This window comes from Malaclemys terrapin, chromosome 2 (genome assembly GCF_027887155.1).
Source record: "Malaclemys terrapin pileata isolate rMalTer1 chromosome 2, rMalTer1.hap1, whole genome shotgun sequence".
Lineage (NCBI taxonomy): Eukaryota > Metazoa > Chordata > Testudines > Emydidae > Malaclemys > Malaclemys terrapin.
This window is the reverse complement of record NC_071506.1, coordinates 73,633,496-73,660,304: the sequence shown is the minus strand read 5'-3', so window position 1 is coordinate 73,660,304 and position 26,809 is coordinate 73,633,496. Positions and strand designations below refer to the sequence as shown.

Here is a 26,809-nt window from a genome sequence, read left to right as displayed (position 1 = left end):
GGCAGGCTAAGTCCAGTGCAGGTTGTAAACTAATGGCCACAATGTCCAAGTAGTCCTTAAAAGGAGGCTACTCCTAAACACCTCCCTGCAAAACTATCTATCAGGAGACAGGAGCAAGAAACCTCAGATCCAAGCTTCTCTCTCTCTTATGTGAAGGATGCGGATTTCATTGAGGGGGTACCTCTGAGCCGGACACCGAATCACTCCCCTGGCTCTGAAATGCATAGATTCAGAGATTTTACGGTCAGTGTGGACCATTCTGATCATCTCGTCTGACCGCCTATGTAACACAGACCATAGAATGCCACCCAGTAATTTCTGTATCAAACACACAACTTCTATTTGGGCAACTTGGGAGAGATAGGCAGGTAACCACTCTGCTCACAGATACGCAGGACTATTGGTCTAACCCCGCAGATATAGATTCCGTAGCAGAATGCAGACACTGCCGCAGCATTGAAACTGCAGTCACAACCACTGAAGGACCCCAGTACTGTGGGTTCATTCCATCCTCTCCACCCCTCCAAGCCCTATATATTTCCCCAAATAGTTCTAGCAGATCCCCACACAGTTCTCTTACACAAAGCCATCTCTTCTACTGTGCCCAATGACCTGTATTTCGACCTTAAACAGGAAAAGATACATAATAGGAAGTACACTTTCAGGGTCTTACTTAGCAGAGTACACCTGCTCCTAACATGGTATTTCCTCCACGTGGCTCTTAAGAGGAGTTTGGCATCTAATCCTTTGCAAATGTCATTGACAAGATATCCTTTAATGTTGTGGATCTAGAAGGAATGGAAGATTTAAACCCAAGGAAACATGTTAAGCCTTTATATTTAAACATTCAATTAACAATATGAATAAATTTTCAAAAAACAAACAATTTCCCCATATTTCCCTTGGTAGCCAGGGGAAAAAATCCTCTCTCTCTTTTGAGACTCTCTGTCTAATGGCGTAGCTGCTAGCTCAAGGAGCAGACATGTTTGAAAATAAACTTAAGAGCCTCACTTTCTAAGGGCTGGTCCACACTAACCCCCCACTTCGAACTAAGATACGCAACTTCAACTATGTGAATAACGTAGCTGAAGTCGAAGTATCTTAGTTCGAACATACCGCGGGTCCACACACGGCAGGCAGGCTCCCCCGTCGACTCCGCGTACTCCTCTCGCGGAGCAGGAGTACCGGCGTCGATGGCGAACACTTCTGGGATCGATCCGGGATCGATTTATCGCATCTAGACAAGACGCGATAAATCGATCCCAAAAGATCGATTGCTTACCGCCGGACCTGGAGGTAAGTATAGACATATCCTTAATCTGGAGGGACGAGGGTTGTTGTGCAGAGGATTTTCTGTTATTACTACCAGAGGTCATTGGAAAAGTGTTGCCAGCTCATTTCCTCTCAAGTGCTCCCTCCCAACTGTATATAGAGCATAACTGGAGCTTCAAAGGGGAATGCATATATGTATTCAGTTGCAGATAAATACAGTGTACATGCTCTAGTGTGCAGAGACAGGCAGAGGCAATGGGAGTGCCAAGTGGTGGGGGAAAAACATAGCTCATAGCAGCATGAATAGTAAAAGATGCCATCGATCAGTCTAATATTCTAGGGCAGTGCTTCCGGGTGACACACATCCTCCTTATTATATACTTTTGGTTGGAATGGTGGACAAAATGGAGCCCATTCTTAGGGCCAGATTTTCAAACGTGGGTACCAAACATTGAGTGCTTAAATCCATATCTAAATGTGGTTAGTTAACTACATCAGTCATAGGTGATTAGGTATCTAGATGCCTTTACATAGATTTAGGCACCTAACTTTAGGCACCCATGTTTGAAAATCCGACTTCTGACCCTTAGGCTCACCAACTCAACCGCTAATGATAACAATAAAAACCTTCACCTTTCCAGAATAGCAACCTATTAGAGCAAGGTAGATTTCCTTCTAATTTACGGTTTGTTTCCTCTGTAATAAACTCAGTTTGCTTTATAGTTTAAACACATTTCTGAGGCTATAGAAAGAACAGTGCATGTTGCTTCAGAAGAGATAAAGGATTTGGAGTTGGGAATTAAGCAAGTGCAGTTTGTACCCTAGAAGAGACCCACAAAAGACTTGTGAAGTTTTCATATATATATTTTCCTCAGCCTAAGACCATGAATGGCATTTGATGTTGAAAATTACTGCAAACAAAGGAAGAATTCAGTCACCATTTGGGACTTCATTCTTAATCTTGTTCTTATTGTTTCTTTTGTTTGTTTTTGTTTTTTAAATTTCTCTCCCCCGCAGTCTTCCACCCTGTTGAGTGTTCCTACTGCCACAGTGAGAGCATGATGGGATTTCGCTATCGGTGCCAGCAGTGTCACAATTACCAGCTCTGTCAGGACTGCTTCTGGAGGGGACATGCCAGTGGTTCCCATAGCAACCAGCACCAAATGAAAGAATACACATCATGGGTAAGGGAAGGTTCATGCGTTGCTGCAGACTGTTTGAACTCCAGCAGTCAGAGAGAGAATCCCAAGGATGGAGTAGGAACCTTGGCCAATTCAGTCATTTTATATCGCAAAATATAAAACTTTGGTGGCCAATTTAGTTAAGTATGGAGAATCCACAATTGTGGTCCCTGTTCACCATTAAGTTCTGAGACAAGAATTTCTTTTCTGAGAGTGGATTTGAGCAGTCTGACAGTTTAATACTGTGCTGGATGTCAGGACAGCTGCAGGAGGGTCTTGGAATATAATGCTATTTTCGCAGTAAGTTTTCCATTTTTGAAGGACCCATAGTAAACTATTTGTTAGCCTTTCTCTCGCTTTCTCTGATTCATATGCTAATGATTACATGTAAATGAAATTATGGGGACTATTGAAGTATCATTCAGCTATCCATGAAATCTTTTTTTTTTTTTTTGAGGAACTAATTTAAGTGTGTGTGTGTCTGTCTGTCTGTCTGTTCAATATATATGTATTATGTTCCCATTATAATAGCATTTGAGTACATTAACATAATTACATCCATAATAAATCATACAGCCTATATTAAGTAACAGAAATAACCACCCACCTTTACATCATTAAAAAAAATAATCCACCGCTTATACCCAGCTGGCACAAATGCTTCACCAAATAGTTAAGCCTAGCAACTTCTCTCTGAAATCTGGGCTCTAGCAGAGCCAAAGGTGAAGCAAATTTCCAGCAGAGGTCCCACCACTAAGAACATGCCATCTTCAGAATTCAAATCCGGGGAGTGTCAGCAGAGGCACTTTAGCTGATCTCAGTTGTCACGGTCGTGCATTGTTTTACAGGGAGAGGAGTGGTCTTTTAGACAGGAGGGATGCAGATCATAGTGTGTGTGTGGATACGTGTTTGAACCTAAGTTTTCAGAAAACATATTTAAAACAATTAAAACTCTGGTTCTGTGAAAGTAGCTGCCTGCCTGATGATAATGCACAGACCAAGCAAGGGATAACTATAAAAGAAATGCACTGTTTGATCAGTATTCCAGGCACATGGTTCTGCTCTGCCTCACAAAAGATCTAGGTGCACAAATGGCCTCTGGGCTCTCACTTTGTGGACATGGATGACTTGAGTTTAGACTCTGGATAGGAGAGTATGTGCCACCTGGCTCTTTTTCTCATCCCTTAACAAACAGTGTATTTGTGGAATGATATATCTTTCTTGCTGTAGGAAGTGTGCTGCAATGGTAGGGAAGGAATCTGGTGATTTCATTTGAAAGCTGTTTCAAAACCTTGCCAGACACAATAAAAAGCAACATATGAATACATGTCTAGTCGCCCCTGCTACCCAAATGTTGTTTACTTTCAGACTGGAATATTTCAATTCAAATCTGAAATTGCCTTGCTGCTGTGTACATGGGTCTTATTTCTTTCAAAGCAGATTTGATAACAATGTCCTTAACACTTCCTGTGTATGAATGTTCTATATATTAGGCCTAATCTTAAAAGTTAGGTACATGCATACACCTGGGGTGTGCCTAACTCATGCAAATATCTCAGGTGCATGTGTAAATTGGAGATGTCCAATAGAACTCAATTATGATGAATTCAGAGTGAAACTCCATTTATAATAAAGTAGAGTGAGAATCCTAAATTATTCAAATTCATTGTCGTGTATAATTTGGAATTCCAATAATAAAAATAATTCATATCCTGGTCACAGGGTATATACCTTCCTTGTGAAGATCTCAAAGCACTTTAAAAACTCTAGCAATTAAGCTTGATATCCCTTTTTGATAGGAAAGTAGTTTTACCCCCATTTTACAGATGGAGAAACTGAGTCACAGAGCGGTTAACTGGCTTGTCCAAGGTCATGCAGGAAATCTGTTGCAGAACCTAGAACAGAACCCAGAACTCACAGCCCATTGCTACAATCACACAGCCATCCTTTCTTCACTTAGAATTAAGCTGTTATCTGGGGATTACTTCACTAAAAAAGAGTTTCACTGTATATAAGATGTCATTATGTTTATAAAAGCTGAAGATGTAGCTGCCCTAGTGCTTTAAAACTAGCATTACATTGTGTTGCCCTATGAAGACTTGTGGGATCCCAGGATTCAAAGCTTAATGCCTGTTGTTTATACAGTGAAAGCAGAGATGTTCAGTTTTTTGGGAAGCAATGAAAGCTTATCAGTCTCTTCTTTTAACTTTCTGTCTCCAAGTCCATGAAACTCCATCAGTATTGTGTCTAAAATAGCATTTGCCCTTATTGTAGCAGAGGCAGCAGCTTCTAAGGCAGACAAGAGAGACGCTTTAGTTTAAAACATCTAAAGAATGAAGGAAACTAGTGAAACACTAGTGAGGAGGGGAGGGAAAGAATATAGTGCACTGGCTTGTATGCATGCCACTACCTTTGAAGAAACAGTGTCTCCCAGGGCCTGATCCAGAGCCCACTGAAGACGATGGGAATCTTTCCATTGACCTAAATGGATTTTGGCTCATTGGACCCTTAAAGAAAGGCATAGAGAGAGGAAAAAGTTAAGAATATATGATTGTAAGTGGTAAGGTTTTGTTCTGCACTTCCTGTAGTTTCAATGTAGCAACCGTTTGCACCTTACTTGTCCACATTACTTTTACCTTCCTTGTTCCTCCCAGAAATCACCTGCTAAGAAGCTAACTAATGCACTTAGCAAGTCTTTAAGCTGTGCTTCCAGCCGTGAACCTTTGCACCCAATGTTCCCTGACCAGCCTGAAAAACCTCTAAACCTGGCTCATATTGTGTAAGTATCTGTGTGCTGTAGAGAAAGTAACCTTTGTTCCAGTTGACGTGTACAGACTGTGTATCTCCGATGGCTCTGGAGGAAATGCATGATGGCTGTTTCATGTCTCATGCAATGAATCAAGTGCTTTGTATAAAATCACAAGAAGGGGCTTTCTGTTAGCGTGAATTTACCTTGGTGGTCCAGGCCACATTTAAACTATTGAAAAAACATATGGATGATGTTGATACAGGTGACACAGATATGGGACATAGTCGTAAGTGGGGAGAGAAGAGTGTGAATGTATTTAAATTTTGTGTCATTTTCATGGTTTAGTACATTTAGATTTATTCATGATTCACCTTTCTGGATTTATTCTCAGGAGTCTCCAAACTTCAACATAACACTGTATTGTCTTGAACTAAGGTGCCAGACAAGAGGTGAAATCCTGGCCCTCTTGAAGTCAGTGGCAAAGTTCTCAATGACTTAATGGAACCAGAATTTCACCCAAAGTCTTAAAACAATGCAGCTGAATTTTCACCTTATTCTAATCTTGGATTACAGTTCATTGATCCTTTTTAATTTACTCAATACTGTAGTTTGTCTCTAAGTTTTCCCTTTCACTCTCTTTTATTATTTAAAATTCATATAAACTAGTCATGCTTTCCTCTCTAGCAGTCAAAGAGCTCAAAGCGGAAAAAAGGCTAGATTTGGATACAATGGGGAAATTGCCACTTCAGATGATATAGCATTCATTGAAGGGCCTTCACCATCTGCGCTAATAGTAGATCATATATTGTCATCTGGCTGGGTAACATTGGCTTCTCTGGTGACCTGTGCTTTCTTGGTCTCATTTGACCTAAAAGTGACACTCTTTCCCAGGAATTCAAAGCAAAACTAAAGTAACAATTGGAAAAAAGTTCCAAAGCAATTAGATATTCTGAAATGATTTAAAAGATATTTATTTTAAAATACTTCTCATGAAAAGTGCTGCAATCATTCTAAAAAAAAAAAGTCAGTCTTTTAACCACCTCCATCATGCTGCTGACTGAAGCAGTGCAGGCAAAAACCCTAAAGGCTGTGGAAACTCTCTCTTAGCCTGCTTAGACGTTTTAAAAATAAATCATGCTGATGTTATTCTTTGGGTGGTCATAAAGGAAGTTTTCCAAGGCAGCATGACTGTCCCTCTTTTTTAAAATGCGAGGTATCTCATACAGATGTTTAATTTTGTGTGATGGTTACAACTGATTATCTCTTAAAATAAATGTACTGCTTTATCGTAAGGATGGAATAGACGCATATTGTACTAAGAAACAGAATTAGATGGATTTGCTCAGATACTATGGTGATCAGCATGGTATAAAAGCTGAGAGACATGGATGTATAGATAATAATTTCACATGCAGAAACTGGGCATACTTCAGAGGGATAGAAAGAGAGGTCATGAAAGTGAAATTAAAGCCTCTTCCTCATGCTATCTAGAGTTTTTCATTGTGGGACATTAACACTGGCTCCAGTAGGAGGATCTACAAGGTAGATGAAGAGGTATCTTTTGTTTGGACCAACTTACAACAACTTGGTCCAATAAAAGATATATTATCTTGCCTATCTTGTCTCTTTCTTTTATCATGGTGCTAACATGGCTACAACAGCACTGCAAAGAACTACAATGAAAAACGCTTTAAAATAATTCTGTTTCACAGCATGATTGTAGTACCCTGCAGCAACACTGCAAATATATATTCTTAGATAGCAGATAACATGCTGCAATCATAGTAAATACTGGATTATTATGAAGGAATTCAAACAAAGATAGGGAAGAGAAAGATACAGTAATTGAATAGGATCTGTTCCAAAATCTTTGCTGTGAAATTAGGACCTTGTCTTCTTTCTGAATACATAGATATAATTTAGTGTGAATGAATATAAGGATGAGAGACCATCTATTTTATTTTTATGGCACAGTTTCTCCTTATTGTTAGATTGAAAGCAATATAACTGTATTGAGTATAATGATACATGAATGAAAAACCTGCAAGTCGTGGAAATAGCATGATCTACAATGTAATTCACATAAATTAACTGAGAGAAAAGATATGCTACAGTAACTCATTGAGAATATCTTCTTGCTGGCACGATTTTTATTTTTAAATGTAATGGAAGATAAAAGGTATCAAGAGAAACAGATCTGGGCAAGAATTCAAGCGAAGGGATTTTTTCCATACATATTTAATGGTAGACTTCCTATGACAAAGGAGTCCTCTGTTCTCAATAGTGCTACTTTAAATAAGGACAAAGAGCTTCTGTATTGCTGTGATTTTTTTATTTATTTTTTTTAAAAAGGTAGTAACCCTTCTTTTCATTGTTCACTTCTTACCTTGGAGTACCCAGAGCCAAAGAGCTGTCTAATTTTTCAAGTTATGGGCCCAACTCAACATTTCTAATTAAAACTGCAATATAAGCAGGGCCGGCTCCAGGCACCAGCCCACCAAGCTTGTGCTTGGGGCGGCACCTGGAGGGGGTGGCGTGGTGCTCCGGCTCCGGCCGCTGGGGAGAGCGGAGCCCCAGCCGGGCTCTCCGCCCTCCCCCCGGCCCTCTGGCCGGTTGGGGAGAGCGGAGCCCCGGCCGGGCTCGCCGCCCTCCCCCCGGCGCTCCGGCCGGTTGGGGAGAGCGGCCCGTGGCCGGGCTCGGCGCCCGCCCCTGCCACACTGGGGGGGCGGCGGGAGGCTTTTTTGCCTTGGCCCTGAATATAAGGCAAAACGTATCAAATATCAGAGGGGTAGCCGTGTTAATCTGAATCTGTAAAAAGCAACAGAGGGTCCTGTGGCACCTTTGAGACTAACAGAAGTACTGGGAGCATAAGCTTTCGTGGGTAAGAACCTCACTTCTTCAGATGCAAGTCTTGCATCTGAAGAAGTGAGGTTCTTGCATCTGAAGAAGTGAGGTTCTTACCCACGAAAGCTTATGCTCCCAGTACTTCTGTTAGTCTCAAAGGTGCCACAGGACCCTCTGTTGCTTTTTACGTATCAAATATACATGTCTACAGACCATTCACAAAGATGCAAGAAATAATAATGGGTGTAATTATAGTCCTAAAGGGGGAATCTCATGGTGTTAAAGCTGAACTTGAAAAAAGTGATGACAAATACTCAGCTGAGTGAATCAGTAGCTTTAAGGAGCTCACCCTGGCAAAGCCTGAATTTGTTTCAATGCCAGTTTTCTTGATATGAGAATTGACAAGAAGACAATGGCCTGTTTTTATCCATATTCATTTCAAAATGCCATCTTCATTAATGGTCTCTTTTTTTTCAATTTCATTTTGGCTGCAAAAGAGATACCTGGTAAGTATTTTATTCTCCTTTAGTACATTTTTTTGGAGGGAAAGAAAAACTTGTAACAAATCTTATTACATCTTCATTGTTGATCACAGAATGTTTAGCAGATTCCAGCACTAAGTGTGTAATAATCTTTGAATAGTCCAGTGTTTTCATTGTCCAGATAAAAAATAAAATGCAGAACATCTATAAATCTCATGTAGCTGATATGAAATGCTAACTAATACCGCTGTTCACTGGCACCACATAAATTTCCAGTTTAAAATGCCCAGACAATTAATATCTTACCAATTAAACAAACTGCAAAAAGCTGAGATTTTTTTTCTCTAATCTCAGTTTCAGTAACAATAGTAAGTAAACAATATCAGGCAGAAAAGTCATGTTTTTAAGTTGACAGTGACCCTTTAAAGTGATTACAGTACATTATTTTATAGTCTGAGATGGGGGTGAGGGGTTAAAAGACTGTTGATAGAGGTTCACCATTTTTGTACTAATTATATTTTATGGGGCATTTCAGTGGGCTTGGTAAAAATGCTGCACAATAAATTATTTAGCCAGAGTAGGAAAAAGAATTGTTCAAAATGTGCCTCAGAACATAAAAACCTGATGTTCATTTATCTCTTGGTCCTGTTATGGATTTTTATCCCCCGTTTTTAAAAAACAAATAACCCTTTAGTTTGGAGTGATTGGTTATTTACCGCAGAAGATATTTGCTGTCAGTTTACCTTGAGCAAGAATATCATTAATCTCTATATGTAAATACTGTTGCTGATGGTTTGTTAAATACAAATAAAATATGCTTAGCTATTTTGCCTTCTTTTAGGCCTCCCAGACCTGTAACCAGCATGAATGATACGCTATTCTCCCACTCTGTTCCCTCAGGAAATACTTTCACAAACAGAAGGTGAGTGCTCATCCTTTCTTACTTTAAAACAACTCACGTGAATGGAAAATAAATCCCTGATTGTTAGGTTCTTTGCATTTTACTCCATGAAAATGTTAATAGAACATTGTCTCAGAAATATTGCAACCTTTTGTGGATTGAGTTTCAATTATTCAGATGGGAAGGCCACATTTTAAATGAGTGCCCCTGAATTTGGGCACCCAGTTCCATGTTGGCGTGCTTACGTGGGCACTTAGGATGCTACAATGCACATTTGGGTGCCTAATTTTCATTGTAAGTGCTAAAATGTAGAATTGGGCTCCCTGATTTAGAAGCTGATGTTTAAAAATTGGGTCTCGGATCCTAAGTCATTTGGCAGTGTTGGGCAGGGAGTAGAAGTTGGGATGTGAGGGCATACATTGCGTTAACATGTTAATATACTAACTTGTTATCTTTGGGGATCTGAGTTAAAATTTCAGCCATGTCACTAATGGAAATGAGTTTGGTGTTCTAATTTAGATCACAGAAACTCTTTGGAGGATAACTAAAAGAAAAAGAATTCCTTGCATTTTTACAACACTGTATAATTAATCTAGCTAGCATTTCAAATTTTGTGTGGGGCTTATAAAAATTGGTCAGGGTAGTTTTTATGTAATAGAGTATATTTAGAATCCATGGATATGTTTCTTATACCCAGTATTCACTTGATATTAACTAGAGATGGAATTGAGTCGAGACCACCTGGGACAAGCACCCCTGAATTGAACTTGATTCATAAATTCATTTATAGTATTCACTGCAAAGCCTCGTAACACAGAATACCAAATAGAATAAAACTGCAGCCACCAATTGACTCAATCCCTCTATGGCCCAGAAATGTGATTTAACCGTTGGTACTACTCTGCAAATACGGTAGTGATCTCAAGGCTTCTAATTGGCCCACTCATCCAGCCAGTAGAGGGCAGGACCATGTTAAGTCACTGTTTGGAAAGATGTTGAGACATTCCTTCACCTGTTAAACAAATCAGAGATTCATTAAAGGCCACAACAAAGAAATGTCTTGAAATAGGGTGGCCCTATTCCCAGAGAAAAGGTGTGTGTAACCTTTATACGCCCAAGCAGTCAAAATAAATTTGCAGCATTTGCTACCAGTTACATAGTCTACATAAAAAAACCTATAAGTAAATGGTCATACTCAGGATACTGGAAAGAGAAGCACTCCTCACTGTAATGGAGAAGGTAAGCATAGTATAACCTTTGGCTGCATCTGATTGAATTGCTCTTGCTTTATGTTTCAGTACTTCAGAGATCTAAAATTCCCAACTATAATCTTGGTAACATGGGTATTCATGGTTATTCTTTCAGGACTGAAAACAAAGCCATAGTACACCACACTACAATATAGTGTCAAGAATAAAGATGTTTTGCTCCCCTAATAATTAACTTTTTGTTACCTATAAACTACATTGTTATTAAAATGTATGCAGCCTCCAAGAAATCACAATGCTCAATCAGCAACACAGTGTGCGTACTATTATAAGACAGGCGCCCAATAGATGATTTTTAGATACAATACTTACAGTGGTATTTATTGTGCTACATGTTTCATTTTACACAAAGAATTACTGATACTTTTTTTTTTTTTTGCTTTAGTTTCTTTGTTAATTCAAGTCATTGTCTTTAAATATCAGGATCAAATGAAGGTACATTTCTGGCACTTTAGAATTCCTTTTCTCCTGGAGGAAGGGAGTGTCCTTTGCACATGAAATCAGGACTTATCAATGGAAAATGCCTTGCGGGACATGAGGAATTTTAAAAGCCAGAGCTCTAGATAGACAGGCCTTCTGGTAGGTGGGTAACATGGCATCTTTCCATTATGAAATGTTCTTGTGATGCCATGGACATTCCTGGTTATTTTAGAGTTAACAATGCCCTGAAATGTAAAATAATATCATATATTAATCCTCTTGTAACTTTTTGCATTGCAACTTGTTCTAATTATTTTTGTTTTCAACCCTAATTCACTTGAATCATATCTTTTTATTTTGTTTAAAAAACGGTATTCTATCTAAAATGGTTGTGAATTGAACACGCTGAATCCACTGTCAGCATGCTACTCTGTGTATTTGCGTCAGATATTAACAAGGTTTCATTGTTTGAATTATTCAGGTTACTTGAGGGTATAAATGTAGCCAGTCCTGTAGCTGATGAGCATTCTCTTATAAAGCTGTATGTAAATCAGCTTCACAACAATTCACGGTCAGTATGAGAACACTAAACCACTAATCGCTGTAGTTCAGTAGCTGATGCACTAAATCATTGGTAATTCTGCTAAATTGCTAAAGATATTCTTAAAGGAGGATCCTGTAGGGATAGCGGACTTAGGTGGTTTTAATTAGACTTTGATTAAACTTCACACTGGCCTTAGACTTTGCAAAGCTGTCTTGCTTTTGCACAGCACAAATCTTTCAAATGTTTTAATAACTCTAAATAGGAATATGTACTAGACATGTTTTTTGTTCAAACGGACCTGTACACCTTTACATTTCCATCTTCATTATGTACCGCTGCTTTTCCACACTCAACAGGAGCCTGAAAGAGAAACATAGAACAGGTCGAAAACCATCCCAAATTTCACAATGATCCTGTTCTTCCTCTTCCAGGGTTTTTGCTGCTGGTGACCACTTTGGATCAATTCCACAATACCCCTTTCTCCTCCCTCCCCCATTGCACCAAACAGGAATACTTTGGGTTCCTTGTCAAATTGGTCCCCAAAGGGCGTGATCCAAATCCTAATGAAATCAATGGGAGTCTTTCCACTAAAGTCACTGAGCTTTGGATCAGGCCCAGGTGCTTGATCACCACACCCTTCTTCACCATTCCCTCTCATTTTAACCGTCTGAATGAGGCTTTGTTTCATTTGGTACAAAAGAAGGAAGAGGTGCAACTGGGCAAGACCAGTCTCCCAAGTTGTTTTCTGTGGAGTATAGTCACCTCTCTTATTTTCTGAATCCGTCCTTGAACATCAGCTATTCTTCAGGGAGGAAGCGTTGGTGCTGAGACGCTGCTTTTCTGAATACCAATCAAAATTGTACAAACTCACCATTGAATCTTTAGTTGATCATAACCCTAAAAGCTATCCTGGCTGTGTTTTCCACAGGGTACAAGTTGCGGTCACTTTAATGTGTTTTGTGGTCTGGTTCAGACAGTTTGGTAACTTTGAAGAACGATTTTCACACAAATAGATCATTTTTACAAAAGGCAATTTACATTGTCAGTCATTTTCAGTATTCCCTTTGCAATTGTTTCAAATATTTGTATTAGTATGCAAGCATTCTCCTTCACAGCCAGCTTCCCAGTTTGCTCCATCCACCAATGCATCTAGAGTCTTGAGTGCATGACATCAAAGTCCTTTGCTTATGGAAATGAATGTGGCATCATACATTCATCACTGTCATCACAATTGCTGGATTAAATGAGACAGAGAAAATGCACTCGGAAGGAGCGAACCTTTGTTAAAGAAAAATTATGAAGAACATCTGAAAGATAAAATGGATGTTTTTCGTTGTCTGTTATTTGAGATGGGATCGAGCCATGAAGTTTGGATTTATAATCAAGCTTTCCCAACATTCAGAGGTGTTCAGATTCAGGTTTTTGAGTCAACCTGTTTTCACCTGATCTGTTTGTTAGTTTCTCTAAGCCACCCCAGAACAAAAGCCCCTCTTAGATTTCACTGCTTCTCCTTGTTCATTTAAATTGGGCCACAATGGCCAGGTGAGAGCAGCAGCAGGAGGAGGCCTTATGCCAGCTGTGAAATCTGTCATAAGAGACATAAGATACATTTTATAGCTACAAACAGCACCACTGGGGGTATCAAAAATACACTGCTCAGCTAATTTTTTTACTCTTCTTTGTGCAGTGCAGGAGCCACATTCAAATACCATATTTTAAAACAGGGAACAAATAACCGAGCACACATCTGCGACCATCTGATATAAACATAGTCATTAGTTGTGCTGCCAACTTACGAATAATTAAAACCACAAGTCCTATATTTTCCTTGCTTGGCTAACATTCTTTCTTTGTGATCTTGGGCTACTTGGAGGGCTGCAAAACAATTTAGTGGCTTCACCTGTAGTGCAGTAATCAGGGAAATGTTAATGAACAGTGGGAAATACCCATATAAATTCAATGAACTGAATATCTGACCTAAAGTAAAAATAAGTAAATTGGGCATTACAGAGCCTTTTGGCCAATTCAGGGTGGATGACTTTAAACACTGCTTCAACTTAATTAAAATCAATTTTTTCCTTTGGGTAGCTCTGCACTCTATCTGCAGTCTATTGGTGCTGATCCAAGGTGTTCAGATACCCTGGTGAGGGGTGCAATAGCTCTCTCTTGCTCTTTCTTTCTCTGTATGTGTCTGTTTCCCTGGAATTATCAATGTACAGGGCTTGGGGAAGGGGCAAGTACCAGAATGATTAACTACATTTTTTTCCCCAGTAAGTTGTTCCTTCTTTAAAAAACTAGGACTGGAGTGAATAGGAGCTAGTCAACACATGATTAACTTTAAATTGGCTGCAAATGTGTATCAGACTAAAACTTTTCATGGTGTATGAAGTCACAGGGTAATTACTGTTGAGTCATAGTGGCAGGTGCCTCTTGTTAACTGCAAACAGGATATAAAAGGTGTTGGATAGGCCCTCTGGCCAGAAGGAATTGGGGCAGATGAGGTCAAGTACAGACATGCGCAAGCACACACACGAAGGTTAGGCTAAGGTATATTGGCTACTAGTGATGTCTGAGTTACCTCCTTTTGGAGATCTGGTTACTTGAAGTATATACAGTCTTCATATGTTCTGTTCAGCACAGGGGGGGAATCCTCTTTCAAATTCTCTGGTCAAATTGGCCAACAATCAGCCTGCTGATGGAAAGGTTTGTAAATTCTGATTGTGTATATAGCTAAATACAACCTAAAAATGGTGCCATCTGTGTAGATGTGAGATCATTTAAGAAGTTACTTCTGCTCAGAATTAGAGGTTTTACCTCCTCCTTTTGATAGAAAACTCATTTTCCTCTCTTAGCAAACTCTGTTTTTGTATTCAGTGTTCTTAGCTATACTTTATAATGTACGGTATGCTGGAGTTCTCAAGCACGTGTATATATTTATTAAGTACTGTATTTCCAGTAATTTCACAACTTCCATTGTTGCTCCTGCTTCTTCACACTGACACACCCTGTGCTCTCTCTTTTCTACTAAATTTATATGAGCAGATTCGGAGAGTTGAAGTGTGTGGATGTGTGGCTGTATATACATATTGTGTACTAAGATATCTGTGCTAGATAAATACACATCCTAGATAGCCTCTCATCTCTCTCAATAGATGTATAGATGAGAGGCTATCTAGGTCCTATATTTGTCTAGCATATGCAGAACAGAACACAGTACTTCCAAGATGAATGGAAAGTGATAGAAAGATTGTGTAGTGAACTGTATTGTTTGATAAAACATATGTGATTGTGTAATAAGGGAGGGGACACAACTAATTTGAAATCTAGCGAATTTAAAAAGATTTAGAAGTTTGGTTTTCTTTTACCCTTGAGTTCCACAGCTGTTATTTGTGATTTTGCAATTACATTTTCTTCTTTTTATCAATGTTTTTCTCTTCCCATTGTTGTGTAAAAGCCTCACATATGTGGGAAACTAACCATAGGCCTTCTTGTGCAAATCCTTAAACACATGAGTAACTTCACTCTTGAAAATATACACATTTTCAGTGTGTCTTTGTGTTTGCAGGACCAGGCACTAACTGACTATAAACAAAGGGCCAGGTTCTCTCCCTATCTTTTGTCCACTTTGCACTGAGTAAGAAGGGGCACAAAGTGGCAGAATCTGGCCCTAACTGGCCAGCTGAGAATTCTGCTGGGATAGAGGAGCTCTCACCTAGTATAAAATGACAAAACTTGTTCTTCTGCCAGTTGCCTCTCCCGATCCTGGTGTAGTCAGAAGGGGATGTATTGAAGGTGAAGTGAGGTGGCAGATGACACAAAATTACTCAAGATAGTTAAGTCCAGAGCGAACTGCGAAGAGTTACAAAGGGATCTCACAAAACTTGTTGACTGTGCAACAAAATGGCAGATGAAATTCAGTGTAGATAAATGCAAAGTAATGCACATACAAAATGTCTAAATTAGCTGTTAGTTTCAATAAAAAGAGTTTTGGGTCATTGTGGATAGTTCTCTGAAAACATCAACTCAGTATGCAGCAGCAATCCAAAAAAAAAAAAAAGGTAACAGAATATTAGGAACCATTAGGAAAGGGATAGATAATAAGAACATGGACAGAAAAGGGCAACAAAAATGATTAAGGGTATGGAACAGCTTCCATATGAGGAGAGCTTGAAAAGACTGGGAGTGTTCAACTTAGAAAAGAGACGACTAAGGAGGGATGTGATAGAGGTTTATCAAATCATATGTGAGGTGGAGAAAGTGAGAAAGGAAGTGTTATTTACTCCTTCACATTACTCAAGAACAAGCGGTCACCCAACGAAACTAATAGGGAGCAGATTTAAAACAAACAAAAGGAAGTACTTCACACAACACACAGTCAGCCTGTGGAACTCGTTGCCAGGGGATGTTGTGAAGGCCAAAACTATAACTGGATTCAAAAAATAATTAGATAAGTTCATGGAGGATAGGTCTGTCAATGGCTCTTAGCCAAGATGGTCAGGGATGCAATCATATGCTCTGGATGTCTCCAAGCCTGATTGCCAGATGCAGGGGATGGATCACTTGATGATTGCCCGTTCTGTTCATTCCCTTTGAAACATCTGGCGTTGGCAACTGTCGGAAGACAGGATACTGGGATAGATGGACTGGTCTGACCCAGTATGGCCATTCTTATGTTAGTTCTTTATCAATACCGCGATGGGGATTGTGTAAAAACATAAAAAATAGCAAACAGTTTTCCTGCTGTGCACAAATGACTTGATCTAGATCCCATTCAGACTGTCATAAAGCAATGAAGTTAGGGTCCTTGGGGCCACTCCTTCATTGTAATCCTTTGAAAACACTATTGATGAATGATGACTTAAACTTCCGTATGGGAGCTGCTAGAATGGTGGCAGAGTCGGATAAGACCAGCCTCAGGGAATGATTAATTTGTCATACAATTGATACTTTTACTCTCCAGATCATCAGAACTTTGTCAACTCAGAGGCACCACAAGCAGCTGACCCTTTGAGTAGCATTGCTGTTGCTCTTGGAGAAATCCCTGCAGTGCACTACTCACACAGAGACACAGACAGTCTTTGGTCAGAAGATGTCTGAATGTCAGTAGCCAGACCCCAAAGAAGATTGGTGACTGATTAAAATGGAGAGAGAAATGAAATAATTTCACAAAAAATGCAACAGCATGAGAGATGAACTAAGATTTAAATCTCTCCATTTTTATCCAGTATCATCTTTTCTTCTCCAGTCACTCAAGTATTTCAGCATCAGGAAATTACTGTGACCCTTTAAATATTTAAACCTAAAAAGAAAGCATGACTGACAAATGGATTATAATGAAAAATAACAAATATATTTGAGGGCATAAAAAGAACATAGTACTTCTTAAAAATTAAATTGGAGCTACCCCACAGAAGGACAGATTCAATTAGATGTAGACACTTCCTTGGCTACTTCCACCTTGAGATCCACACATAATACTTTTGAGAGTGGGACTATGCCCAGAATTTCAGGATTTAAAAACTGACTCCTGTCTTCCCTCCTTCTTGATCCGTGACAACCACCAGTGCTACCGTTACTGACTTGGGAAGGTACATGTCTCCACCATATGCTCCACATATAATAGCAAATAAAGAGAAAACTTAATTCTACAGGAATCATCCCAGAAATTCCCCCATCATACCAGAAATACCCTGGCCATTGTAGGGGAGTTTTCCTCGCTAGATGTAAAGGTTTGGTATGCTAAGATTCAGCGTCAAGTATGTAGCTCAAACTTTACCTGAAACTACAGTAGCCTCCAAACAGCCATGTTTGATTGAAGCTTGTTTTGTTAGGTTCTTCCCTTGCTGTAGGTATTATAGTTTAGAGAGGGAGAAACCTCAACAAACTTCTGGCTTTTGGTTCAGCTCAAGGCTCTTGAATGAATTTCCCTGAACTCTCTTCTTTAATGAACTGCAATCATCATTGTTTACCCTCTTCATAGTTTTCCTGTCTTATTAACTAGCTCTCCTTACAAGAATAATGAAGTAGAGCAGAACAAATTGCTGGCTAGGGCTGCTCCAGCTTTCTTGAAAGGCAAAGGGTAAGTTAGAGAGTACGTTAGTAGCTTGCACTAACACGACTACAGAAAAAATTCTTCTGTCTTTCCCCCACTGTTTTAATCTATACACTTTTTTCACAAGAAAATTACAATATCTCTATAACCTAACTAACCCACTGAACTAAGTAGGCTTTGTTTAAATGCATATATTTATATACCTATTATCTTGATCTGATACTTTCAGACATACCTACTCTTGATTTCAATCTGTTAATCATACGTGTGTGTGTATATATACTACATAAATTATTTTTATTATCCATATAATGTATATTACATATATACTACTTATAATATATTAAAATTGGCAAACTTCATAATCTGTACTATTTTTAAAGTAATTGTCTTTATAGGACTAACACATGGCATGATCCTGCCTGGTGCTGAAGCTCCTTCAGCTCCCATTTACTTCAACAGGAGTTGAAAGTGTTCTAGCAGGTTCCCCCCATCTTGCCGGATCTGTTGCCTAATCAAGTTGAATTGTACCATTTTAAACAACTAGAGTAAATAAAAATTTCAACGCTTTAGTTTTTTTCTAAGAACATTTATTGCTCATTCTTAAATTCCCATTTCACAGTCTTACTTGCTCCTGCTTTTTCTGTTTATTTCTCTCTGTCTGTCCGGATCACACCCTTTTTCCCCCCAACCCTGTTTCAGGTTACAGTACAGCCTCGATGTTGCAGACAGGCTGGCCGATGAACATGTACTCATCGGGTTGTATGTCAACATGCTCCAGAGCAACCCCTCACGGTTAGTGCAGGTTTGGCACCTTTGGGGGTTCTTTAGCAGAGGGACATTGATCTGCTTAAATTAAATCACAGCCCAATGCATTTAGTATTTTCTAACCGCTTTAGTAGAAGCAGATACTTTAAAACATTAATCCAAAGAGTGGATGTTTGTGCTTTCAAGACATGACTCTTCCCTGTGCTGGTGGGTCATGGAATTGCTAACATTCTTTCTAGGAATGTTAAATAGCAAAGTACTGCAAATAATTGCTTGGCTAAAAATTACCATGCATACTGGTTTGTGACACTATTTAGTAGTCAGTACTGTACTTGATGGTACATAAACCTAGCCACACCAGTGATTTAGAAGCTTTCTCCTTTCAAGGAATTAATTTTTGTGGTGGCACGTAATGTGCAGTTCCCGTTTATTGTGTAAGTGAGAAACGGTGGTGGTACAGTCAAAAACAGGAAATGGCTTATTAGCCCATCAGAGGAGGAGCATTGTTTCAGTTGTCCATTTGTACATAAGTCAGCCATTCTTCTTAAATCTGGCTGTCTTCTGCCATGTCTAAGCCTGTGTCTATATATTTTTGCCATTATCTCTAACTCAGAACAAAGTATGGCCAGTTTTGAAGCAGGTAAATTGCATATAGCTCTTTTCTTCTGCCTGACTAAACATTTAACACTATATCCACCCAAAAATATCTGTTGCCATCAGGATTGGGATGGTAGCCTCAACGCAGGCCAGCCTAGGTTGGGGAAAAGCTGGCCTGCTGTGCAGTGGCAAGGAAACCTTCATCCCTGCAACTCCACACCAGGAAGATGGGGAGGAGTTTAACATGCAAATAATTATAGATTCTTCTATAATTTGTATTCCACACATGTGTGCGCATGTGCACCATATGCCTGAGACTGGAAATACTTGCAAGTAGTGACTGTCCACGCCTGTCCCCTGGATCTCCTCATGCTCAGTGCCAACAGTATAAGAGAGGTGCAGACCATCTCTCTCTCCAATTCTTTCTTACTGTTTTATGGCCTTAATCCTAATCCTCTGTGTCTGGAGTTACCCTTGTAATGCCTTTGTCTCTGTAAATATAATTGTACACAGTTTGGTAGTGGTTTTATCGTGGTTTCTATAGTATTTTCCTAGTTAATGTAGCTTAGTATTTTCTCTGTCCCCACTTTTGGGAGCAGGACTATGCCCAGAATCCCAGGATTTAAAAACTGACTTTACTGACTGGGGGAGGTACATGTCTCCACCAAGTGCACTGTTTGTTGCTCCTTCCCACCTTGGACCTAAGAGCATCGAGGGAAAGGGCTCTACTCCAAGTATTTCATAGTTCCTCCCCCAAAAAGGGGAAGATGAAGGCTGATCTCCCACCTCTGGGGAACCAGTGGTCTGTGCTCCCTACTGCCATGTTGAAGCCTCCAAATTTATTTATTGACAAATAAAATTTGCAGAATTTTAAAATATTGTGTGCAAAATTTGTGGGGGGTTGGCACAGAATTCCCTCAGGAGTAAAACTTGCTTCTAACAGGTCGATTCTGTCTGGACGTCCAGAGAGCAACTTTGTCCTTGCTTTGCCTCCTGGCATCCATGGGGAACTGCCTAAACGTGGAAAAGTCTGCTCTGGCTCCCACATTACTCATAGAATTTATAAGGCCAACCCTGAACTTGACTGCAGCAGGAGCATACCTACAGACTTCATGCCATGAACAGTGTGATAAACCAAGTCTCTCTCAAACCCCAAATAATAGTCCAGGTCTTTCTCAGCTGGGCCACAAAGTCTCCTGCATTTACGTAATACCATTTGCCAGACTATATCTCCCTTGTCTAAAAGCCTGGCTCAGGTCAGTATATATACCAGACAGACACAGCATGAACACCACAGTGCCAGGGATTTTCTCATCTGGTGAACATCCAAAACACATGTGCATTGGAGTCCATTTCCTACCTGCTACACCCAATGTGACCATAATCATGGATATGTACCTCATAGGCTGGGAAGCCCACTTGGGCAATCACATGGTTCAGGGTACATGGTCATCTCGACAGGCCAGGATACATATCAATCTCTTGGAACTAAGAGCGATCAGACAGGCATGCAGTGCATTCCTGCCACTCAGATGATCTAAATATGTCTGGATAATGTCAGGAAACATGATGATCATCTTCTATATAAAGAAACAGGGAGAGCTATGATCCTTCTCACTGTGCATAGAGGTAGTCAACTTATGGATCTGGTGCATCTGTAACCACATAATAATTTCTTTCATTTACCTTTCTGGTGCTCAGAACTCATTGGCGAATAACCCTAGCAGACACTTTGCCACCGATCACAAATGGAAGTTACACAATTCAGTGCTGGACAACAACTACTTTCAGTTAGTGGGGAATGCCATCTTGGGACTTGTTTGCCTCCCAAGTAAACAAGAAGCTCATTGTCTATTATTCCAGAGCAGCACAAAGTCTAGACTCCAGGGGCATTGTCCTTCTCTTTCCCTAGACAGGCCACCCGAGGAATGCCTTCCCTCCAATCTCGCTATTACTGCAATTTCTACAGAAGCTTCGTCATGACAAAGCACAAGTCATTCTCATTGTACCCAATTGGCCCAGACAATTCTGGTTTCCATACCTCCTACGAATGTCAATCCAGCAACTCAGCGTTCAGCCCTTCCCAGAGCTTCTAACTCAGGAGAATGATAGTATCAGACATCCCAACCTGGACTCTCTCCACCTCATGGCTTGGTATTTGGCTGGACATCAGAGCTAGAACACTCGTGTTCAGAGGCCATTCAAACTATTCTTAATTGCATCAGGAAAGATTCTACCAGAAAATTTTACACAGCCAAATGGAGGCATTTTTCTACTTGGTGCATTAGAATCAGTTATTGGAGCCAGCAGGTATTCCTGCTCTTTTAAACCACCTCCTAACTGTCAAGACCATCGGGTCTTTCTGTTTGCTTCTAAGTGGACTGTAGCAAGCTACCAGGGCATTCCACCTTCCGGTGGATGGCTGTTCTATTTTTACTCACCCAGTAACCAACAGATTCCTAAAGGGCCAGACTTGGACCTTCCCACGAGTAGTAAAGCCAATGCTACAGTGAAACCTCAATCTCATACTTTCAGCACTTACTGGGCCACCTTTCCAACCATTGGCCACATGCTTGATATCTCACCTGTCCTTAAAGGTTGCCTCCCTACTTGCCATTACATTGGCCAGGAGGGTGGTTGAACTGAGAGTCCTCAAGGCCGATCTTCCATATACCATATTTTATAAAGAGAAGGTGTCCCTTCACCTCCATACAAAGTTCCTGCTGAATGTAATTTCCAGGTTCCACATAAATCAATCAATTAACTTATTGCTATTTTTCCTGAAGCCTTATGCCTCCAGTGAGATAAAGAGACTTAACTTCCTCAATGACAGATGAGCACTGGTATTCTACATTAAAAGAACGAACCTGTTTAGAAATCACCTAGACTATTTGTTGGTATAACAAAGTGAGTAAGGGACAGACAGTATCTGCTCAGAGCCCTGGATTTCTGGCTGTATCTTCCTTGGCTATCAGCACATTTACCTCCCCTGGATGGGCTGAGGGCCCATTCCACTAGAGCACTGGCAACCTCAGTAGCAACATTTTGAGAAGTGCTGGATACTTGTAAGGCAGCAACCTGGAGTTCCATCCACACTTTCACAAAACATTATGCTTTGGTCCAAGCTTCTTCTGCCAACGTAGCCATTAAAATTGCAATGCTACAGATAACTGTGCCACCTGCATCCTCAGAGGGTGATATTTGACTACTGCTTGTGTGGAACACACATAAGTACCAGCACTTGAAGAAGAAATGGAGGTTACTTACCTGTAACTGGAGGTTCTTTGAGATGTGTGGTCTCTATCTCTATTCCACTATTTGCCCTCCTCCCCTCTGCTTCGGATTATGACTAGATTCACAGTAGAGAAAGAATTGAAGAGGCAGTTGGTCCACATCTCCCCTTATACAAGGAGATCCAGGGTGCAGGTACAGAATAATAGGTGCTACGTGAAAGAATTTCCAGTCTCATAAACATGCAGCACATGTGTAGCCACGTTGGAATACAGATAGGGACCACACATCTTGAAGAACCTTCTGTTACAGATAAGTAACTTCCATTTTGTAAAACATGTCAGAAATAAGCTGTATAGAGTTTCTTACGAAATTGTGCCCACCTTTTTCAGTTATGTTTTTACTTGCAGATTTTCCTACTGCTGTTGTAGCATGTCACTTCAGATAATACACTAGGAAATGTTGTGTCAGTACCCTTTTTAGAAAGACCGTGAGCAGCTTCCCTTTGGAGAGTGAGTGCAACAGCTCTCTAAAATGCTAATGTCTAATCCTGCTCTCAGACTTGTATGTCACTGCTACTGAAGCCAATGGGAACTATCAATGTATATTGGAGGAAAGAATCTGCCCAAACCCTTAGTGTAGTCCAAAGTCTGCTCCTGGACTATGGGGCCAGTTTGAATTTACTACTCTCCATTGCTGCTGTACTAAACAGCAGACTGAATTTGTTTGGAGTGAGAAGATCCGATAACAAGCCTTACAAATGTTACTATCCTGTGGAATTTCATTTCTGTCTCCATATTTCAACAAGCAAGATTTTTTTTTTAAACGTTTGCTTAGCAGCTGCCAAATAAAGCTGGAAGGGGGCTGGATGGAAGTGTGTTCAGAGTGACTCTCCCTCCGTAGGCTAGTGAAGCTTGAATGTGTCACATTCATGATGCATTTTTACTTCAGAGGAGAACGCCAGCCAGAGCACTCCGTCAATGTTTCCTGCTGGCTTTGGTCCTTTATCCTCCTAATTGTACCAGATATCAGTAAAATTTCTTCCTATTATAGTAGCAAGTTCACATAAATACAGTTAAGGTTGTCTCCAAATGTGCAGCAAAAACAAGATATACGTTGTGCCATAGCACATCCCTTTCATGTTTCTGAAGAATAGCTGGGGTATGAATGACAAAGTCCTTGATTGTGCAAATAATTGAAGCAGACTATAGTACAAAACATCTGATTACTGACATTTAAAGGTCACAGTCCTAGCATCCTTGATTAAAAAAAGCTTCAATCATTTATATGAGCTGCCAACTTGACTTTGACACAGAAAATTAGCTTCAAGAGACAGTAGTCTTAGCCATGCAGTGAAGAATGCTCGCCAGTAGTCTTTTTTACATTTTTCTCTGCTACCAAGTGAAGAATAGAGAGGAAAAGAATAGTTACACCTAGGGAAAGATAAGAAAAGCAAACAGAAGCCTCCTGGTGTTTCTGTAGGATTTCACCGCTATAGACACTGGTGTATCCTCAGATGAGAACTATACTCCCTGATAACTAACTGAAGTTTATTATCATGAAGTGCTAATGAGACAGATTCAAGACAGATATGATTACTATTAATCATGTTTTGGTAGCTCATCTGCCATATGTCACATAGTTTCAAATAGTGTTGAGGCTCTTAGACTGCCAGTAATATTTGAATATATATAACACAGACCCATACCAGCAACAAAATTAATGATTAGGGCTGGAACGTCACCTGGAACTTAAGTCATTGTGCCTAGCTATTCCAGCACATTTGGTAACAAATAATTGACCCCCTCCCCCTGTGACATAATAGTCACAAGAAAGTAAAATAAGAATTAATTGATAGCCTTAAATAAAAAACTCAAAAGGCCCAGATCCTCAATGGATGTAAATCAATGTTCTAGAGAAGTCAGTGGAACATACAGATCTATATCAGCTAAGGATCAGCCCCAATATTTTTTTTTCAAAATACTTCTTATGTGCATTGGAAATAAATTTGATTTTTAAAATTACTTTTCACTGCATAGGTTTACTTCTTACATTTCATTTTCTATCATTTGGACACTGAAAGTACAGCCCCCAGTCACTTTCTGTTTCTCACAGACTTGTTTAATGTGGTGATCCTCAGTACTTCAGAGGACTATATAAACAAGGAAACAATCTGTTTATTATAAAATAAGTTGTCCAAAGCATCCACTGTCAGTATGTTCTGGTCCCTGCAATTTTAAAATGCAATACAGTTAAATATGTAAAACATCATTTATGTTTGATTCATTTTAGATTTCATAAAATCTTTGTTCCTAAATCACTAAGCTATTTATAAATGCCCCTTTAATTTTGAAATTTCTGGGTTTTGTTCATTAAACATTAGACACATCACATTTTAGTCATTTAGACAAGCTTTTGATCGTACACAGAGCTCCTCTTCAGGCCGGGGAAAATAACTCTGCTAAATACAGGATGGAACAAATCGTTTAGTATAAGTAGTTAACACATATTTCAAGGGCCCATTCAAGGTGACGTGGCCCGTTGACACCCCTCTAGTCATAGGGAGGAAAGGAAGTGAGGGAGGAAAAGCAGCTGCAGGGAGAATGGGCAGGAATCTGGTAGTGGGTTACAGATGGTTGTAAGAAGCCATAAATCCAGTGTCTGTATTCAGTCCATGATTTTTAGTGTTTAGCAAAGTTACAAATTTAAGTTCCCAGGCTCGTCTTTTGAAAGTGCCATGCACAGGGCCAGCGTTAGACTTGCTGGGGCCCAGGGCAGAAATTAAGGAGTGAGCCCCCAACCTGCCTCCCTTACCTGCTCACACATTGGATTTCTGCAATGTTTCTGAAGCCAAAGCCTGAGCCCTGCCGCATGGGCTTGAAGCCAAAGGCCAGTCCTGGCAATTGCCCTGCTTGCTACCCCGTAATGCTGACCCTGGCTGTGCAGGTTTCTTTGAGGATGAGGACATTTCCAAGAATGTAGCAGCCTTGTCACAGAAATGAGAAGCCAACAAAAACTTAGGGAGTAGGAAGATGAGATGGTAAGTTAACTGTTATCAACAGCATGGACGTCAAACCACCAACTCTGGTTGTTCTGTGAGCTCTTTGACAGTTCAGTTTTAAATTGATTTTCCATATAATTTTGTTCTTGGGACAAGTCACGGAAGTAAAGAATAGGTTAACACAATAAACAGCCTTTTGTCAAGTCGCCCTCCTAAGACGAGCAAAAAAAATGTGAAAACAAAATCAGCATTTGCCAGTAATATTCATACAAAAGTTCTCTTTGAAAAGGGGAGGAACGTTGCAATTTGAGAGTTCAGGTAAAATGCCTAATAGTCTAATTTTCCCTACCCCAACTCCCTATTTTAGCAAAACTGAGTGTGCAAGTCCATCCATTAGGTTTCAGAATCAGCATACTAGCCAGAAATGGTCTCATGAATTCTGTTACCAAGATATATGTGTTTTATGCAGTGCCGTTGTACCAGCAACAGTATTAGCACTTCGCTCCACATGACAATAAGAATGCTGTAAGCCCAATAGCCTGAAAGTTATTACAAAGTCGTTAAATAAAGAAATTAAGTGTTGGAATGACTGTTTAACGTTCTAAATATTTGAGGCTCATCAGCCGTTCATATAAACCCCTTACATCAGAAATATTGAAATCATGAGATTTCTCAAAGGGATACCTCATTCACTCTTGTGAATATCCCAAATTCTACACATAATTTGTGAATATGCTTTAATATCGCACTCCACCTTTATTCATGAAGTTGTGGGGGAAAAGTAAAACCGTATGAATTATGGCACATCATAACTCTGCAATTTAAAATCTTGGAATTTCCAGATTAAACATTGTTCATACACGATGGTGAATGATCACATACAACAGACACATTTCAGAATATAATGTATCTTGATCATTATATTTCTTCTGAAATTCCAGAACATTTGTGCAAATAACTTGAGGCATTACGAGCCCACAGTTCACACGCTGCTACAATATGTACTGTACTGTATGCATCTATGTGTATGTGCATGCTCCAAGGCATTTAATATAAAGTGAGATAACTATAAGAACCAGAAAGTTGAAGTGACTTTATTCATTTGTAAAATTGTTGTTTCAATTAATCCTTTTAGCTACACTCCAGATTTATGCTACTCTGTCAATCCACATCATAATCTGTGATTTTTCAGGGTTTATAATATGGTTGTAAATCTCTACGCAAATGACAATTGATGCTGGAATACCCACTTTTGTCACGGTTGTTATAATGTGATGTCTTATTGAAAAACACTGAAAATGAACTATGTTGTCACTAAATTAATCCTTATTACATGATTTGTGTAATTTCATGGGGCTGAGAGTTATTCCCCTGGGGTGGGGGTCATTGTTTTTTGCTTGTGTAATATAGGAGTTCTGTAGATTAGGTATGTAGAAGAAATGTAGCTGATTATAAACTGGGAATTCAATTGCACAATCAAAAAGGGAAAATCACTTTGA

At 39.7% G+C, this 26,809-nt stretch overlaps 1 protein-coding gene across 18 annotated transcripts in view; it reads left to right on the top strand.

Annotated features, from left to right (window-relative positions):
* DTNA (dystrobrevin alpha) overlaps positions 1–26,809 on the top strand; it is a 287,362-nt gene that overhangs the window by 221,968 nt on the left and 38,585 nt on the right. For 9 of the 18 annotated variants that reach the window (XM_054017099.1, XM_054017100.1, XM_054017098.1 and 6 more), the window contains exons 8-13: positions 2,290–2,456; positions 5,108–5,232; positions 9,370–9,450; positions 11,599–11,688; positions 17,663–17,740; positions 18,416–18,508. In XM_054017099.1, the coding sequence (XP_053873074.1) occupies positions 2,290–2,456; positions 5,108–5,232; positions 9,370–9,450; positions 11,599–11,688; positions 17,663–17,740; positions 18,416–18,508 (634 nt within the window). The remainder of the gene's footprint in view (positions 1–2,289; positions 2,457–5,107; positions 5,233–9,369; positions 9,451–11,598; positions 11,689–17,662; positions 17,741–18,415; positions 18,509–26,809) is intronic. The other 9 variants (XM_054017102.1, XM_054017114.1, XM_054017113.1 and 6 more) reach the window with 4 other exon arrangements.